The sequence below is a fragment of the Oncorhynchus tshawytscha genome, unplaced genomic scaffold (genome assembly GCF_018296145.1).
Source record: "Oncorhynchus tshawytscha isolate Ot180627B unplaced genomic scaffold, Otsh_v2.0 Un_contig_8446_pilon_pilon, whole genome shotgun sequence".
NCBI classification, from domain to species: domain Eukaryota; kingdom Metazoa; phylum Chordata; class Actinopteri; order Salmoniformes; family Salmonidae; genus Oncorhynchus; species Oncorhynchus tshawytscha.
The window spans coordinates 9,907-30,000 of record NW_024609737.1 but is presented as its reverse complement, the minus strand read 5'-3'; the positions used below and the strand labels follow the sequence as shown (position 1 = coordinate 30,000).

The 20,094-nt window shown below is 47.2% G+C and overlaps 1 protein-coding gene across 13 annotated transcripts in view; it reads right to left on the bottom strand.

Annotated features, from left to right (window-relative positions):
* The window catches only part of nav3 (neuron navigator 3), a 245,240-nt gene extending 226,908 nt beyond the window's left edge, over positions 1–18,332 (bottom strand). For 5 of the 13 annotated variants that reach the window (XM_042317394.1, XM_042317395.1, XM_042317400.1 and 2 more), the window contains exon 1: positions 17,704–18,294. In XM_042317394.1, coding sequence (XP_042173328.1) covers positions 17,704–17,964 — 261 coding nt within the window. In that variant the 5' untranslated portion in view covers positions 17,965–18,294. Of the gene's footprint in view, positions 1–17,703 lie in introns of all 13 variants that reach the window. The other 8 variants (XM_042317393.1, XM_042317397.1, XM_042317396.1 and 5 more) reach the window with 4 other exon arrangements.
* Between the last annotated feature and the right edge of the window lie 1,762 nt (positions 18,333–20,094).

Here is a 20,094-nt window from a genome sequence, read left to right as displayed (position 1 = left end):
CTCTCCTCCTCTACCCTCTCCCCTCCTCCTCTACCCTCTCTTCCTCTACCCTCCCCTCTCTCCTCTACCCTCCCCTCCTCCTCTACACTCCCCTCTCCTCCTATTCCCCCTCTCCTCCTCTACCCTCTGCTCTCCTCCTCTTCTCCTCTATTCTCCTCTCTCCTCCTCTACCCTCTCCCCTCCTCCTCTACCCTCTCCTCCTCTACCCTCCCTCTCTCCTCTCTTCCTCTCTCTCCCCTCTTCTCCTCTACCCTCCCCTCTCCTCTACCCTCTCCTCTCCTCTCTCTCCTCCTCTCCCCTCCCTCTCCCTCTCTCCTCTACCCTCCCCTCTCTTCCTCTACCATCCCCTCCTTCCTCTACCCTCCCCCTCCTCCTCCTCCTCTCCCCTCTCCCTCCTCTACCCTCTCCTCCTCTTCCCTCTGCTCTCCTCCTCTTCTCCTCTATTCTCCTTTCTCCTCCTCTACCCTCTCCTCTTCTTCCTCCTTCTCTCCCTCTCCTCTCCTCCTCTACCCTCTCCTCTCCTCCTCCTCTCCTCCTCTATCCTCCCCTCCTCTCCTCCTCCTCTGCCTTCTCCTCCTCTCCCCTCTCCTCTTCTCCCCTCACCCTGTTTCACATTAGCAGTGTGCGGGCTGTCGGCTAGCTGTCCTAGGCCTTGCTGATTGCTAATGAGGCCGGTGTTGTGGTTGCACAGATGTTCCTCCCCGGTGCAAAGCCCAGACAGAGGCCGGGACAGGGGAGAGGGGGGAGTGAAGGGGGTATGGGGTGACCTCTGTGTGCGGTAGAGATAATCAGTGGTGGTCTCAGTGCCAGGTGTGTGGACTGAACCCCCCCATGTCTGTCTCATCAAAACATCTTCCGAGAGATATGGGGAGAGAGAAAGGAGAAGGCTGAGAGGGTAGAGAGAGAGCAGGGTAAAGAGACGTAAAGGAATGGAGTAGAGAGAGATTCCAGGAGGGATGGAAAGGGGAGGAATGTGGTAGTGACTAATGAGAGGAATACCCAGAATGAGGCTTTATCCCAAATGCCAGCCTATTCCCTATATAGTGGACTACTTCTGACCAGGGACCATAGGCCGCCCATAGGACTCTGGGTAAAAGTAGTCCACTATATATGGACTAGAGATACCATTTGGGATGCAGAAAGAGCAAGAGGATAGAGTAAAAAATGGAGGGGATTTGAAAAGAAGGGATTGAGAGAGAGAGATAATAAAGGACACAGGAGGGAACCTGAAGCAAGGGTGATGAACTGAAAACAGCTAACGAGACAAACGGAGAGAGTTCGAGGAAAAGGTGAAAGACAAGATGCACTTGACCTACGTGTGTCAACTCTAATTATATTTGTCACATACCTTAAAGTGAAATGCTTACTTACAAGCCCTTAACCAACAATGTGTATGTGTGTCTGTTCTTGTGTGTGTTCAAGCATAAGAGTGTGTGTGTGTGTGTGTGTGTGTGTGTGTGTGTGTGTGTGTGTGTGTGTGTTGTACCCTGAGTATGGCTTTGGTCCCTGTTTCTTTTGTTCTTTTATGGCGTGAAACAACAAGCCAGTGGCATTGGAGAGCCCTGCCTCTCTAAGATCATTTAACAGCCATACCTTTGAACTAGCAGAAGGCCCAGAGGGACTGTGTGGATCTGTTGTGTGGACCTGCTGCCTGATGTCTGTGTGTGTGTGTGGTTGTGAGGCCTCTCACGCAGGGGATTGTGAGGCTGTACTGCTACAGCATGGGTGACAGTCCTGCATCCAATCATCTCTAGTACCCTGCGAGTACGCCATGAACATAACAGAGGGATGAAGAGATCCCAGAAAAAACATTCAAGGAAAAGGCTATAAGACCTAGCAGGACCACCATAAGAGGGAACAGGACCACTATAAGAGGTAACAGGACCACTATAAGAGGTAACAGGACCACCATAAGAGGGAACAGGACCACTATAAGAGGTAACAGGATCACTATAAGAGGTAACAGGACCACCATAAGAGGGAACAGGACCACTATAAGAGGTAACAGGACCACCATAAGAGGGAACAGGACCACTATAAGAGGTAACAGGACCACTATAAGAGGTAACAGGATCACTATAAGACCTAGCAGGACCACCATAAGAGGTAACAGGACCACTATAAGAGGTAACAGGACCACCATAAGAGGGAACAGGACCACTATAAGAGGTAACAGGACCACCATAAGAGGGAACAGGACCACTATAAGAGGTAACAGGACCACTATAAGAGGTAACAGGATCACTAAAAGAGGTAACATATCCACTATAAGAGGTAACAGGATCCCTATAAGAGGTAACAGGATCCCTATAAGAGGTAACAGGACCACTATAAGAGATAACAAGATCCCTATAACAGGTAACAAGATCCCTATAAGAGGTAGCAGGACCACCATAAGAGATAACAGGATCACTGTAAGAGGTAACAGGACCACCATAAGAGGTAACAGGACCACTATAAGAGGTAACAGGACCACTATAAGAGGTAACAGGATCACTATAAGAGGTAACATATCCACTATAAGAGGTAACAGGATCCCTATAAGAGGTAACAGGATCCCTATAAGAGGTAACAGGACCACTATAAGAGATAACAAGATCCCTATAACAGGTAACAAGATCCCTATAAGAGGTAGCAGGACCACCTTAAGAGATAACAGGACCGCCATAAGAGATAACAGGATCACTGTAAGAGGTAACAGGACCACCATAAGAGGTAACAGAGTCACTATAAGAGGTAACAAACCCACTATAAGAGCTAACAGGGCCACTATAAGAGATAACAGGATCCCTATAAGAGGTAGCAGGACCACCATAAGAGATAACAGGATCACTATAATAGGTAACAAGATCCCTATAAGAGGTAACAATATCCCTATAAGAGGTAACAGGATCACTATATGAGGTAACATACCCACTATAAGAGGTACCAGGACCATTATAAGAGGTGACATACCCACAATAAGAGATAACAGGATCCCTATAAGAGGTAACATGACCATTATAATAGGTAGTAGGACCACTATAAGAGGTAACATGATCACTATAATAGGTAACAGGACCATTAAAAAAGGTAACAGGATCACTATAAGAGGTAACAGGACCATTATAAGAGGTAGTAGGACCCCTATAAGAGGTAGCAGGACCACAATAAGGGGTAGTAGGACCACTATAAGAGGTAACAGGACCACTATAAGAGGTGACATACCCACAATAAGAGATAACAGGATCCCTATAAGAGGTAAGAGGACCATTATAAGAGGTAGTATGACCCCTATAAGAGGTAGCAGGACCACAATAAGGGGTAGTAGGACCACTATAAGAGGTAACAGGACCACTATAAGAGGTAGTAGGACCACTATAAGAGGTAGTAGGACCACTATACGAGGTAGTAGGACCCCTATAAGAGGTAGCAGGACCATTATAAGAGGTAGCAGGACCACTATAAGAGGTAGTAGGACCACTATAAGAGGGAACAGGACCACTATAAGAGGTAGTAGGACCACTATAAGAGGTAACAGGACCAGTATAAGAGGTAGTAGAACCACTATAAGAGGTAGTAGGACCACTATAAGAGGTAGTAGGACCACTATAAGAGGTAACAGGACCACCATAAGAGGTAACAGTATCCCTATAAGAGGTAACAGGATCACTATATGAGGTAACATGACCATTATAATAGGTATCAGCATATCGATTGCGCAACCAGGGGTGGAAAGACCTTGGATCATTGTTACTCTAACTTCCGCGACGCATATAAGGCCCTGCCCCGCCCCCCTTTCGGAAAAGCTGACCACGACTCCATTTTGTTGATCCCTGCCTACAGACAGAAACTAAGACAAGAAGCTCCCACGCTGAGGTCTGTTCAACGCTGGTCTGACCAAGCTGACTCCACACTCCAAGACTGCTTCCATCACGTGGACTGGGAGATGTTTCGTATTGCGTCAGATAACAATATTGACGAATACGCTGATTCGGTGTGCGAGTTCATTAGAACGTGCGTTGAAGATGTCGTTCCCATAGCAACGATTAAAACATTCCCTAACCAGAAACCGTGGATTGATGGCAGCATTCGTGTGAAACTGAAAGCGCGAACCACTGCTTTTAATCAGGGCAAGGTGTCTGGTAACATGACCGAATACAAACAGTGCAGCTATTCCCTCCGCAAGGCTATCAAACAAGCTAAGCGCCAGTACAGAGACAAAGTAGAATCTCAATTCAACGGCTCAGACACAAGAGGCATGTGGCAGGGTCTACAGTCAATCACGGACTACAGGAAGAAACCCAGCCCAGTCACGGACCAGGATGTCTTGCTCCCAGGCAGACTAAATAACTTTTTTGCCCGCTTTGAGGACAATACAGTGCCACTGACACGGCCTGCAACGAAAACATGCGGTCTCTCCTTCACTGCAGCCGAGGTGAGTAAGACATTTAAATGTGTTAACCCTCGCAAGGCTGCAGGCCCAGACGGCATCCCCAGCAGCGCCCTCAGAGCATGCGCAGACCAGCTGGCCGGTGTGTTTACAGACATATTCAATCAATCCCTATACCAGTCTGCTGTTCCCACATGCTTCAAGAGGGCCACCATTGTTCCTGTTCCCAAGAAAGCTAAGGTAACTGAGCTAAACGACTACCGCCCGTAGCACTCACATCCGTCATCATGAAGTGCTTTGAGAGACTAGTCAAGGACCATATCACCTCCACCCTACCTGACACCCTAGACCCACTCCAATTTGCTTACCGCCCAAATAGGTCCACAGACGATGCAATCTCAACCACACTGCACACTGCCCTAACCCATCTGGACAAGAGGAATACCTATGTGAGAATGCTGTTCATCGACTACAGCTCGGCATTCAACACCATAGTACCCTCCAAGCTCGTCATCAAGCTCGAGACCCTGGGTCTCGACCCCGCCCTGTGCAACTGGGTACTGGACTTCCTGACGGGCCGCCCCCAGGTGGTGAGGGTAGGCAACAACATCTCCTCCCCGCTGATCCTCAACACTGGGGCCCCACAAGGGTGCGTTCTGAGCCCTCTCCTGTACTCCCTGTTCACCCACGACTGCGTGGCCACGCACGCCTCCAACTCAATCATCAAGTTTGTGGACGACACAACAGTGGTAGGCTTGATTACCAACAACGACGAGACGGCCTACAGGGAGGAGGTGAGGGCCCTCGGAGTGTGGTGTCAGGAAAATAACCTCACACTCAACGTCAACAAAACTAAGGAGATGATTGTGGACTTCAGGAAACAGCAGAGGGAACACCCCCCTATCCACATCGATGGAACAGTAGTGGAGAGGGTAGCAAGTTTTAAGTTCCTCGGCATACACATCAAAGACAAACTGAATTGGTCCACTCACACAGACAGCATCGTGAAGAAGGCGCAGCAGCGCCTCTTCAACCTCAGGAGGCTGAAGAAATTCGGCTTGTCACCAAAAGCACTCACAAACTTCTACAGATGCACAATCGAGAGCATCCTGGCGGGCTGTATCACCGCCTGGTATGGCAACTGCACCGCCCTCAACCGTAAGGCTCTCCAGAGGGTAGTGAGGTCTGCACAACGCATCACCGGGGGCAAACTACCTGCCCTCCAGGACACCTACACCACCCGATGCTACAAGAAGGCCATAAAGATCATCAAGGACATCAACCACCCGAGCCACTGCCTGTTCACCCCGCTGTCATCCAGAAGGCGAGGTCAGTATAGGTGCATCAAAGCTGGGACCGAGAGACTGAAAAACAGCTTCTATCTCAAGGCCATCAGACTGTTAAACAGCCACCACTAACATTGAGTGGCTGCTGCCAACACACTGTCAATGACACTGACTCAACTCCAGCCACTTTAATAATGGGAATTGATGGGAAATGATGTAAATATATCACTAGCCACTTTAAACAATGCTACCTTATATAATGTTACTTACCCTACATTATTCATCTCATATGCATACGTATATACTGTACTCTATATCATCGACTGCATCCTTATGTAATACATGTATCACTAGCCACTTTAACTATGCCATTTTGTTTACATACTCATCTCATATGTATATACTGTACTCAATACCATCTACTGCATCTTGCCTATGCTGCTCTGTACCATCACTCATTCATATATCCTTATGTACATATTCTTTATCCCCTTACACTGTGTATAAGACAGTAGTTTTTTGGAATTGTTAGTTAGATTACTTGTTCGTTATTACTGCATTGTCGGAACTAGAAGCACAAGCATTTCGCTACACTCGCATTAACATCTGCTAACCATGTGTATGTGACAAATAAAATTTGATTTGATTTGAAGGTAGTAGGACCACTATAAGAGGTAACATGATCACTATAATAGGTAAGAGGACCACCATAAGAGGTAACAGGACCATTATAAAAGGTAACAGGACCACCATAAGAGGTAACATGACCATTAAAAAAGGTAACAGGATCACTATAAGAGGTAACAGGACCATTATAAGAGGTAGTAGGACCCCTATAAGAGGAAACAGGACCATTATAAGAGGTAGTAGGACCCCTATAAGAGGTAGCAGGACCACAATAAGGGGTAGTAGGACCCCTATAATAGGTAGCAGGACCATTATAAGAGGTAGCAGGACCACTATAAGAGGTAGTAGGACCACTATAAGAGGGAACAGGACCACTATAAGAGGTAGTAGGACCACTATAAGAGGTAACAGGACCACTATAAGAGGTAGTAGGACCACTATAAGAGGTAGTAGGACCCCTATAAGAGGAAGCAGGAACATTATAAGAGGTAGTAGGACCACTATAAGAGGTAGTAGGACCACTATACGAGGTAGTAGGACCCCTATAAGAGGTAGCAGGACCATTATAAGAGGTAGCAGGACCACTATAAGAGGTAGTAGGACCACTATAAGAGGGAACAGGACCACTATAAGAGGTAGTAGGACCACTATAAGAGGTAACAGGACCACAATAAGAGGTAGTAGGACCACTATAAGAGGTAGTAGGACCCCCATAAGAGGAAGCAGGAACATTATAAGAGGTAGCAGGACCACTATAAGAGGCAGCAGGACCACTATAAGAGGTAGTAGGACCACTATAAGAGGTAACAGGACCACCATAAGAGGTAACAGGACCATTATAAGAGGTAACAGGATCACTATAAGAGGTAACAGGACCACTATAAGAGGTAACAGGATCCCTATAAGAGGTAACAGGATCCCTATAAGAGGTAACAGGACCACTATAATAGATAACAGGATCCCTGTAACAGGTAACAAGATCCCTATAAGAGGTAGCAAGACCACCATAAGAGATAACAGGACCACCATAAGAGGTAACAGAGTCACTATAAGAGGTAACATACCCACTATAAGAGCTAACAGGGCGACTATAAGAGATAACAGGATCCCTATAAGAGGTAACAGGATCCCTATAAGAGGTAACAGGACCACTATAAGAGGTAACAAGATCCCTATAAGTGGTAGCAGGACCACCATAAGAGATAACAAGACCACCATAAGAGGTAACAGGATCCCTATAAGAGGTAACAGGATCACTATATGAGGTAACATACCCACTATAAGAGGTACCAGGACCATTATAAGAGGTGACATACCCACAATAAGAGATAACAGGATACCTATAAGAGGTAACATGACCATTATAATAGGTAGTAGGACTACTATACGAGGTAACAGGATCACTATAATAGGTAACAGGACCACCATAATAGGTAACAGGACCATTATAAAAGGTAACAGGATCACTATAAGAGGTAACAGGATCATTATAAGAGGTAACAGGATCATTATAAGAGGTAACAGAATCATTATAAGAGGTAACAGGACCACTATAAGAGGTAACAGGACCACCATAAGAGGTAACAGGACCACCATAAGAGGTAACAGAGTCACTATAAGAGGTAACATACCCACTATAAGAGCTAACAGGGCGATTATAAGAGATAACAGGATCCCTATAAGAGGTAACAGGATCCCTATAAGAGGTAACAGGACCACTATAAGAGGTAAAAAGATCCCTATAAGTGGTAGCAGGACCACCATAAGAGATAACAAGACCAGCATAAGAGGTAACAGGATCCCTATAAGAGGTAACAGGATCACTATATGAGGTGACATACCCACAATAAGAGATAACAGGATACCTATAAGAGGTAACATGACCATTATAATAGGTAGTAGGACTACTATACGAGGTAACAGGATCACTATAATAGGTAACAGGACCACCATAATAGGTAACAGGACCATTATAAGAGGGAACAGGATCACTATCAGAGGTAACAGGACCATTATAAGAGGTAGTAGGACCCCTATAAGAGGTAGCAGGACCCCTATAAGAGGTAACAGGACCACTATAAAAGGTAGTAGGACCACTATAAGAGGTAGTAGGACCCCTATAAGAGGTAACAGGACCATTATAAGAGGTAGTAGGACCCCTATAAGAGGTAGCAGGACCATTATAAGAGGTAGTAGGACCACTATAAGAAGTAACAGGACCACTATAAGAGGTAGTAGGACCACTATAAGAGGTAGTAGGACCCCTATAAGAGGTAGCAGGACCATTATAAGAGGTAGCAGGACCACTATAAGAGGTAGTAGGACCCCTATAAGAGGTAACAGGACCACTATAAGAGGTAGTAGGACCCCTATAAGAGGTAGTTGGACCCCTATAAGAGGTAACAGAACCATTCTAAAAGGTAACAGGATCACTATAAGAGGTAGCAGGAAGGTAAGAGGTAACATGACCATTTTAAGAGGTAACAGGACCATTCTAAGAGGTAACAGGACCACTTGTGCCCATTATGTTGTTTGTCACTACTGTAGCCTCGAGGTTCAGGGTCAAATGCAGCCCAATGTGAGGCCAATACTTTTTCAATGGAGAGCATGCTGCATCCATTAAGTATGTTGTTTTTCGATTTACTCTCCAAAATATACGACAGAGCCCGATATACCTCAAGCCTTGTCTCAAAAGCTCGTCCCTGGAAAAACAGGATGCGTCTGAAATCCTTCACCGTTAACCCGGCGGGCCTTTTTTAAAGACCTATTATTTTTCCTGCTTCACACAAAGACTGACTCGAGATCCACAGAAGTTATTTATAACTGGTGCGGCCGTACTGTAAACATCATCCCCTCTGTGTGTTCTCCCTCCAAGCTTTACACAAGGAGCCGGCAGTTGACTCCCCACGGCACGAATACCAATAAAAACTGACGGAGAGTGAGAGTGAGAGAGAGACATAGACATACAGATAGAGAGACAGACAAAGAGAGAGACAGAGAGAGAGAGAGAGAGAGAGAGAGAGACAGACATACAGGTAGAGAGACAGAGAGAGAGAGAGAGAGAGAGAGAGAGACAGACAGACAGACAGACAGACAGACAGACAGACAGACAGAGACAGACAGACAGACAGGCAGACAGGCAGAGAGGCAGGCAGGCAGAGAGAAGGGGAGAGGGACAGAGAAAGACAGAGAGAGAGAAAGACAGACAGAGAGAGACCAGAGGAATAAGAGGCAGGAATGTAGTAGTTACCCCTTTATCAACAGGGGTTAGTGTGTCCATGCCCGCCCATCACCATATCTCTCCATCTGTCAACATGTTGAGAAACAGGTTGTGGTGTGTCTCTTGCCTGGGTGGGAACGTTGGTGTTTGAATACAGAGAAATGTCCACAGAGGTCCTGTGTAACTATCCCTGTTATCCCAGAGGTCCTGTGTAGCTATCCCTGTTATCCCAGAGGTCCTGTGTAGCTATCCCTGTTATCCCAGAGGTCCTGTGTAACTACCCCTGTTATCCCAGAGGTCCTCTGTAACTATCCCTGTTATCCCAGAGGTCCTGTGTAGCTATCCCTGTTATCCCAGAGGTCCTGTGTAACTATCCCTGTTATCCCAGAGGTCCTGTGTAACTATCCCTGTTATCCCAGAGGTCCTGTGTAACTATCCCTGTTATCCCAGAGGTCCTGTGTAGTTATCCCAGAGGTCATGGGGAGCTATCCCTGTTATCCCAGAGGTCCTGTGTAGCTATCCCTGTTATCCCAGAGGTCCTGTGTAGCTATCCCTGTTATCCCAGAGGTCCTGTGTAGCTATCCCTGTTATCCCAGAGGTCCTGTGTAGCTATCCCTGTTATCCCAGAGGTCCTGTGTAGCTATCCCTGTTATCCCAGAGGTCCTGTGTAGCTATCCCTGTTATCCCAGAGGTCCTGTGTAACTATCCCTGTTATCCCAGAGGTCCTGTGTAACTATCCCTGTTATCCCAGAGGTCCTGTGTAGCTATCCCTGTTATCCCAGAGGTCCTGTGTAGCTATCCCTGTTATCCCAGAGGTCCTGTGTAACTATCCCTGTTATCCCAGAGGTCCTGTCTATCCCTGTTATCCCAGAGGTCCTGTGTAGCTATCCCTGTTATCCCAGAGGTCCTGTGTAGCTATCCCTGTTATCCCAGAGGTCCTGTGTAGCTATCCCTGTTATCCCAGAGGTCCTGTGTAACTATCCCTGTTATCCCAGAGGTCCTGTGTAACTATCCCTGTTATCCCAGAGGTCCTGTGTAACTATCCCTGTTATCCCAGAGGTCCTGTGTAGCTATCCCTGTTATCCCAGAGGTCCTGTGTAGCTATCCCTGTTATCCCAGAGGTCCTGTGTAGCTATCCCTGTTATTCCAGAGGTCCTGTGTAGCTATCCCTGTTATCCCAGGGGTCCTGTGTAGCTATCCCTGTTATCCCAGAGGTCCTGTGTAGCTATCCCTGTTATCCCAGAGGTCCTGTGTAGCTATCCCTATCCCAGAGGTCCTGTTATCCCTGTTATCCCAGGGTCCTGTGTAGCTATCCCTGTTATCCCAGGGGTCCTCCCAGTCCTGTGTAACTATCCCTGTTATCCCAGGGGTCCTGTGTAGCTATCCCTGTTATCCCAGAGGTCCTGTGTAACTATCCCTGTTATCCCAGAGGTCCTGTGTAACTATCCCTGTTATCCCAGAGGTCATGGGGTGTAGCTATCCCTGTTATCCCAGAGGTCCTGTGTAGCTATCCCTGTTATCCCAGAGGTCCTGTGTAGCTATCCCTGTTATCCCAGAGGTCCTGTGTAGCTATCCCTGTTATCCCAGAGGTCCTGTGTAGCTATCCCTGTTATCCCAGAGGTCCTGTAGTATCCCTGTTATCCCAGAGGTATCCCCTGTTATCCCAGAGGTCCTGTGTAGCTATCCCTGTTATCCCAGAGGTAGCTATCCCTGTTATCCCAGAGGTCCTGTGTAACTATCCCTGTTATCCCAGAGGTCCTGTGTAACTATCCCTGTTATCCCAGAGGTCCTGTGTAGCTATCCCTGTTATCCCAGAGGTCCTGTGTAGCTATCCCTGTTATCCCAGAGGTCCTGTGTAGCTATCCCTGTTATCCCAGAGGTCCTGTGTAGCTATCCCTGTTATCCCAGAGGTCCTGTGTAACTATCCCTGTTATCCCAGGGGTCCTGTGTAGCTATCCCTGTTATCCCAGGGGTCCTGTGTAACTATCCCTGTTATCCCAGGGGTCCTGTGTAGCTATCCCTGTTATCCCAGGGGTCCTGTGTAGCTATCCCTGTTATCTCAGAGGTCCTGTGTAGCTATCCCTGTTATCCCAGGGGTCCTGTGTAACTATCCCTGTTATCCCAGGGGTCCTGTGTAGCTATCCCTGTTATCCCAGAGGTCCTGTGTAGCTATCCCTGTTATCCCAGGGGATATGTGGTAAAAAGGGAAGCAGGGCCCTGTGCTGCATGCCTGGGGTCAACACACCGCCACTTCCCCGGGGCTTCTCCCTCTCTTCCAGATAAGGAGCCCAGGCAGCCAGACCAGACCACCCATGGCTAGGACACAACCCCCGGCTCGGCCTCCCTCCCCACCTCCCTCTGTCTCTGACGGGAAGAGCTGGCAGGGACCCCAAGCTCTGCAGACCAGACTAGGGCGGCTGCCTCGGCAGCATCTGAGCCAGTGGGGAGAGGAGCTGTGTTTACATTCCCCACACTAACTCCAGAGCCAGTGAGACCTAACACGGATCCCTGAGCTCACCACTTTCCTCCTCTCCCTGCTGGCCCCCCCCTGCAGGGGTTTATCAGCACCTAGGCGTAGTGAGAGGTGGAGGAGATGCGCCGTTGCAGCAAACAAGGCCATGTGCAATCGCACTCTCTGGTTCATCTCTTCTTGCTGACATTTTGGCAGGTCAGATCAGAGACAAACAACAGGATGTGTGGAAGAAGATCCACAGGACGTTTGCGCCAGGCAGGGTGTATCTTGCCAGTTGTCTGCGGCTCCAGCAAACAAAAACTGATACACATATTCAGAAGTGGCAACATCCCCTCGCTAAGATTACACGGCTATGTATGGTTGCCATAGCAGCCAAGGGAACAGAGCATGGCAACAGAGCCTGTGTTTCATGACCTGACCTGAGCCATCTTGTGTGTTTCTAAGGCACAAACTGGGTGCAGTAGTCATGTGGAGAATTGTTCTACAGTAAATCTATTATAATGGTTCTAGTAAGTGCATGTGCAGTGTTTCCATTGGGAAGGAGTGAGAGTAGAGACAGTTGGCCTGTGTCCGATCTAATCTCGGATTGCAGCCTGGCAAAAACTTTACCTTGGGACCTTGAAGCATGAAAGGGCCCATGTTTGAATTCCTTATGACTGCATCTTTCCTTTCTCCCTTCCATGATGTAATAACTGATTAGACATGCGGGGTAGCCTAGTGGTTAGAGCGTTGGACTAGTAACCGGAAGGTTGCAAGTTCAAATCCCCGAGCTGACAAGGTACAAATCTGTCGTTCTGCCCCTGAACAGGCAGTTAACCCACTGTTCCTAGGCCTGTCATTGAAAATAAGAATTTGTTCTTAACTGACTTGCCTAGTAAAATAAAAATAAAAAGTAGGCAGGCTAACACCACATGGATTAAACCTGCCAGTCATTTCTAATCAGGGATGCACTTCAAACAGAGACAGGGATAGAAACCATACCATGGTGGCCAACCAAAAAAGAACCATGATAAATCTCGGCTCAGACACCAGGGCTATAAACCATACCATGGCGGCCAACCAAAAAAGAACCATGATAAATCTCGGCTCAGACATCAGCAGCAGGGCATCCATTTCGAGTCTCAGCTGGAAAGTCTAACACATCAGCACCCCACGATTCTATTGATTCCCTTCAGGAGAATATGTATGTCAATTTCCCATTGCTCTTTCCTGCTTGTAACTGGGATGACCTAGGGAGGATGTGACATCCACGGAATCAGATGCAGTGACACAGGAAAGGTGTGAAATGAGCAGATGTTGCTGTTATTCATACTAGCAGGACAAACTGGGATCTACGTCTAACCTGTCAATCATTCTTCATATACTGTAACCCAAAGAGGGTTTATTTTGTTTGACGTTATGGCATCGGATTGAATAAAATGACAACAACAACAAAAAGCTCTTAGTGGGAGGTTGAGAAATCGATGATTGTAAAAGGTGTCGAAAAATGAATAACACTGCTCACGCTCAAGGGCTGCTCACACTCTCCTGCGTTCCAAATTGCCCCCTTTTCCCTATATAGTGCACTACTTTTAACCAGAACTCTATTGGCCCTAATCAAAAGTAGGGCACTATATAAGAAATAGGGTTCCATTTGGGACAACGCCTCCCTCACCACTGTAGCTGGGTATCTGCCAAGGCTCCGAGCCACAGATCCCATCAGCAGAGCCGTGGCACTTCATTACAACCCCATTCACCTCCAGTACCTCTTCATTCTACTGTGACTGACAAGGTATGTCAGTGAGTACTACAGTGTGTATGTGTGTGTGACTGTGTGTGTGTGTCCTGGATCTCATCTCAATCACAGGGAGGAGGATCTCTTGACAGGTCAGCCTTGGATGGATTAACTGAGATCCCGGGGAAGAATGCAGGTGTTATGCAAGACCACCGAAGGAAGGAGGTCTCTTAAGAATGCCAACACGTACAATCGTCTAGATTGAACGTGGACATGTGCAAAAGCAGGCACACACAAATGTACAAATGCACACACACATTCACACATACACACCATTCAGCCCTCAATATTATTGATGCCCTAAAGCATTGATATTCTAAACACACCCTACAAACCACAGTTATTTGTCATTTTCAAACAGAAGCATTGGATATGTTTAGCTCATAATTAGTTTGAAACCGGTTAACATTAACCACTTGTCATGTGGAATCCCTCCTTTTATTCCCAATCATGATTAATGGTCTCCAACACATTACAGGCTCTGAAGCAGTGTGTGTTTGTGTCATGAGATTCCCTTCAAACTTTCTCTCAGTTAGGAATAACAACACAGTCTGGTAAACACTAAACAAGGAGAGCGGCCAGCCCAGTGCTTAACCAAGGACAAACAAGTCCACACAAGCATGCATTATGCAGCGAGGGTATACACACACAAACACACGCACACACACTTCTGTTTGATCACCCTGAATCCTTCCTTTCAGCCACTCCACACAGAACAAGCTGTGTCAGTCACTGTGGAGGAGTAATGACAACATGTACCCTATCTCTACTACTGTCACACTGAGGAGTAATGACAACATGTACCCTAGCTCTACTACTGTCAGTCACTGTGGAGTAGTAATGACAACATGTACCCTATCTCTACTACTGTCAGTCACTGTGGAGTAGTAATGACAACATGTACCCTATCTCTACTACTGTCACACTGAGGAGTAATGACAATATGTACCCTATCTCTACTACTGTCAGTCACTGTGAGGAGTAATGACAACATGTACCCTATCTCTACTACTGTCACACTGAGGAGTAATGACAGCATGTACCCTATCTCTACTACTGTCACACTGAGGAGTAATGACAACATGTACCCTATCTCTACTACTGTCACACTGAGGAGTAATGACAACATGTACCCTATCTCTACTACTGTCAGTCACTGTGAGGAGTAATGACAACATGTACCCTATCTCTACTACTGTCAGTCACTGTGAGGAGTAATGACAGCATGTACCCTATCTCTACTACTGTCAGTCACTGTGAGGAGTAATGACAACATGTACCCTATCTCTACTACTGTCACACTGAGGAGTAATGACAACATGTACCCTATCTCTACTACTGTCAGTCACTGTGGAGGAGTAATGACAACATGTACCCTATCTCTACTACTGTCACACTGAGGAGTAATGACAATATGTACCCTATCTCTACTACTGCAAGTCACCGTGAGGAGTAATGACAACATGTACCCTATCTCTACTACTGTCAGTCACTGTAATGACAGCATGTACCCTATCTCTACTACTGAGTCACTGTGATGACAACATGTACCCTATCTCTACTACTGTCACACTGAGGAGTAATGACAACACGTACCCTATCTCTACTACTGTCACACTGAGGAGTAATGACAACATGTACCCTATCTCTACTACTGTCACACTGAGGAGTAATGACAGCATGTACCCTATCTCTACTACTGTCACACTGAGGAGTAATGACAACATGTACCCTATCTCTACTACTGTCACACTGAGGAGTAATGACAACATGTACCATATCTCTACTACTGTCAGTCACTGTGAGTAATGACAATATAATGACACACTGAATAATGACAACATCTCCCTATCTCTACTACTGTCACACTGAGGAGTAATGACAACATGTACCCTATCTCTACTTCTCCGACAGGGAGGTACCCCCCTCTACTACCCCCCAACATGTACCCTATCTCTATTGTTTATGCTGATAGTCCAAAAAATAACCAGGAAAAATGTGTTTCATTTAGGAAATCTGTTCACCAAGTATTCCCACTAATAAAAAGAGACGTGAACGTGTCTCAATGTTATCAAGCTATGAACATATTGTTATTTTCAAATCAAATCTATTTTGGGGCTTAGTTCTGGTCAATGAGCAGTTTACAAATTAGTAGAATTATGTTTTAGCCCCCGACCCTCCGCTCCAAAACAAATTGCACTACACTACGTCACATCCAAGCTCCTCCCAGCTCCTCCCATCACCTCCCAGCCCCTCCCAGCACCCCCAAGCACCTCCCAGCACCCCCAAGCACCTCCCAGCTCTTCCCAGCACCATCCAGCTTATCCCAGCTCCTCCCACTAGAGAAAAGTTAAATAAGTCAACTGTGTTGTTGTTCACTCAGGGGTTGTTCACTCAAGGGTTGTGACACCAAAAGGGAGGATGCAGAACCCTTTCAACAGCGTGCATAGAAACCGATGGTTTATGGAGTGCATTTAACAGAGTTACCGGTTCAGCACCGGGTTAATGATAAAACACACTTCCCCTTGCCTGGCCCTGCATGCGCTTTCCACTCAGTCACGGACACGCTACAAGGATCCAGGAGGCAGCGCTCAGCTGCTCAGCTCTTTGATGTCAGCACATATTTCCAGGAGAAAAGCGGCCCCTGAGTCAGTGAAGACAAAAAAGAAAAAGAAAAGGCTCCCAGAGGGTTCCCAGAAGCCCCAGCAGTAAACAAGGAGACTTGGCCGGAGCAACCAGGAAAACAGGAAAGTCTGTTGGTATTTTGACAGGTCGAAGATGTAGGGCGAGCATGCACTACCAAAACTATTTGGCGGGGATATTTGAAATCCTTTCGCTTCCTTTCCGAGACGGACCCCGCCTTCTCCACTTGTCATGAGTCCAATTTCCAACATTCTAAAACACTCCCAAAGAACTTGGCACCGGCTGACTTTAGTATGGGAAAGCACTTAAGGCGATCCGTTCATGTCTATCATTCGCTAGCCATTCTTACCACGCCTTTTTAATACGTCTGGGCCTGAGAATGGGCTTTAGTAGCGCTCAGAGGGGGGAAACGCCAGCTAGCCATCTGAAACGGTACTCCACACGAGGGGAACGCTGAGAGGAGAGGGGGTGTTTGTATTCAGGGCATGTCAGCTTCAGAGGGGCTTCTCAGGTAGCAGTGATTACTATGCATAGCTTTTTCCTCCTATAAAACAGCCAGCACGGTTCATTTCACAGATAGGGATCTTAATAGACTGAGCGCAACGCGACAATGCGGCGCACGCACATGAATGTCGGCACTCTGGTTCTGTGACACGTTGCCCCACTTAATGACAGATTTGCGAGTCAACTGACAGAGTTTGAGACTGCATCACAGCGCAAAGCAATGGAAGGACACAAAAGAGAAATAAAATGGTGCTGAAATTATTTAGAGGCATTTAAAGTATTTATGTCACAATTCCATGTAGTCTATGAGAAAATACCACATCAAAAACAGCTATTTCCTGATTGGGTATAGTTAAGGAGGATTGGGCATAGTTAAGGAGGATTGGGTATAGTTAAGGAGGATTGGGTATAGTTAAGGAGGATTGGGCATAGTTAAGGAGGATTGGGCATAGTTAAGGAGGTTTGACATCTACTTTTTGAAGTTTGCTAAGTGCTGCAAGCAGACCTCCACCCAATAGTATATAGAGAGCATGGCACCTGCTATAACTTTCTGAACCAAGACCACATTGATTTCTAAATGAGTCATCTAGTCACACAGAAACAGAACAGTCTAAAGAGAATCCAACAAGCCTGCCTCTGTTAGGTAGCTCACTCAGACTTGGCCAGCCAGCACAGCCACCTGTAGAGCTAATCAATTCCCCCTGCACAGACAGACATGCAGACAGAAATCATTTAGAGAGTTTGAAGGGAGAAGGAGCCACAGAGTGACAGCATGTCCCCCAGTAACTACACACTGTCACTGACCTTGCAGATCTTACTCTCCTCTGTCTCCTTGCTCCGTCCCTGTTGTTTCTGCTGTGTCCTCCTCTCCTGGTACTCTGACTTGAGTGACAGCTGACAGGAGGAGAGCAGGGGGGATTCTGACCCCCTCAGCTCTGGGGTCCTGGCCATGTACCCCCGTGTGGCAGCGGTTCTGCCCGGGTTTGGGATGGGGAGAGCGCTGTGGACCGGCTTGGAGCCCACTGAGGGTTGTCTGAGCTTGGAGGCTACTCCTACCACCGGCATGGTCCGTCACATCCAGAGAGAGAGAGTTCAAAAGCAGACAGGAGGAAGAGGTTGAAAAAACAGCGAGAGGAGTCGTTTCCCTCAGTTCCCCACACAAGAGAGGCCAAATAAGAGCCCTGTGTCTCCTCCTGACGTCTGGCAGAGAAAAAGAGGGGAAGGAGAAGACAAAATAAAGAGAGGGCTGCCTCTCAGAGAGACGTCTGGAGTGGGAGAGCAGCCGCAGTCATTCTGTAGCCTACAGCATGTGGGATTTACAGAAACTGAGAAGGTTTCTCCGCCACCGGTTCACTCCCCCTTTCTCTTGCTCCCCCTCCTCCTCTCTGTCAGAGCTCAACCACTCCTCCCTCTCCATTTCTGTCAGAACTACAAAACCAAACAGTCCTCGGGGGCGTAAACTCCTCTGGAAGGTAACCGCCACTCCACCAGTGATTATAGACCTGCTTAAGTGCATGTCTCTGTCTCTCTCTCTCTCTTCTCTCTCTCTCTCTCTCTCTCTCTCCCTCCCTCCCTCCCTCCCTCCCTCCCTCCCTCCCTCCCTCCCTCTTCTCTCTCTCTCTCTGAGCAGCATTCCTCAGCAGCACGTTACTCCCCAGCTCCAACTGTCAAAACAGCTCTCTCCGTAGCCGAGCGCTGATCACTAGAAATAGACACCTCTCACTGGCTGCCTGCATCTGGGGCAGCCCTCCTCTTTGATGAAAGAAATAGTAAAAGTTAAATAAAAAAAATAAAGTTTGGAGAGTTATCCAGTACATAATCCCTCACACTGAAGCAGTTTGTCTGGTTCCTGGGACTATTTTTCATGGCGGAAAGAGTTCTAGGTTATTAAGAAATCTCTGCATTTCACTCTTTTCCGTCTCTCTCCCTCTCTCCCTCTCTCCCTCTCTCCCTCTCTCCCTCTCTCTCCCCTCTCTCCCTCTCCCTCTCTCCACCTCTCTCTCCCTCTCGCCCGCTCCCTCTCTCCCCCTCTCTCTCCCTCTCTCCCTCTCGCCCTCCCTCCCTCTCTCCCTCCTGCTCCAGAATATGGCTTTGGAAAGACAGGCGGTGAGCAGAGGACTGACACCAGTGTCTGGGAGTTGTGGTTTGTGCAGCATCTGAAAGTGCCTCAGTGGGGGAAAAACTGCTTCTCTGACAGCCAGGCGGACGGTTGTGGCAGAAAAAACGACCTCCTTGCTAATTCCTGTCAAACAAATAATCAGAACATCCAGAGGAATTGAACAGAAAAGTGGCAACTCTGTTTTCTCTGTCAAGAAAAGAGAAAAGGAGGGATATTTTTCATTTAGTCTAGTGGTGAAGGAAATGGAGTCATTGATCACTAAATGCCATGTACTTTCCTGCTGGCTAAACGCCTCTCTCGACCTAGCTTTTCAACAGCTAGTGGTGAGAAACGGGCAACCCTGAATGCATTTGGAGTTTATTAACTGGACAAAATGTGACATGTAAGTGTGGTTTTTAACGGCTCCTAGTGTGGTGTGAGACGTAAAAGGGAGTGAAAGATTAATATGGAAAGCCTACATCTGGTTCGGTTTAGGGGCTGGGATGTGTGAGAGTAGGGAGGATTACCACGTCACACCAAACCGGAACATTTGAACACTGCATCATCCAATAGAAGACGAGAACTGAAGAAGAGAACTGAGCAGGCTTGTCCTGCAGATTGAACTGGCTCAATGTACACTAAGCAGCATACCACCCTGCATCCCACTGCTGGCTTACATCTGAATCCAAGCAGGGTTGGTCCTTGTCAGTCCCTGGATGAGAGACCAGATCTTACTGGAAGTGGTATTGGAAGGCCATTAGGAGGAACTCTCCTCTGGTCTAAAATAAATAAATATGCAAATGCCCCAGGGCAGTGATTGGGCACATTGTCCTGTGTAGGGTGCCGTCTTTCGTATGGGACGTGAAACGGATGTCCTGACTCTCTGTGGTCACTAAAGATCCCATGGCAGTTATCATAAGAGTAAGGGTGAACCCCGGTGTCCTGGCTAAATTCCCAATCTGCGCCTTATACCATCATGGCCACCTAATCATCCCCAACTTCCAATTGGCTCATTCATCCCCCCTCCTCTCCCCTGTAACTATTCCCCAGGTTGTTGCTGTAAATAAGAATATGTTCTCAGTCAACTTACATGGTAA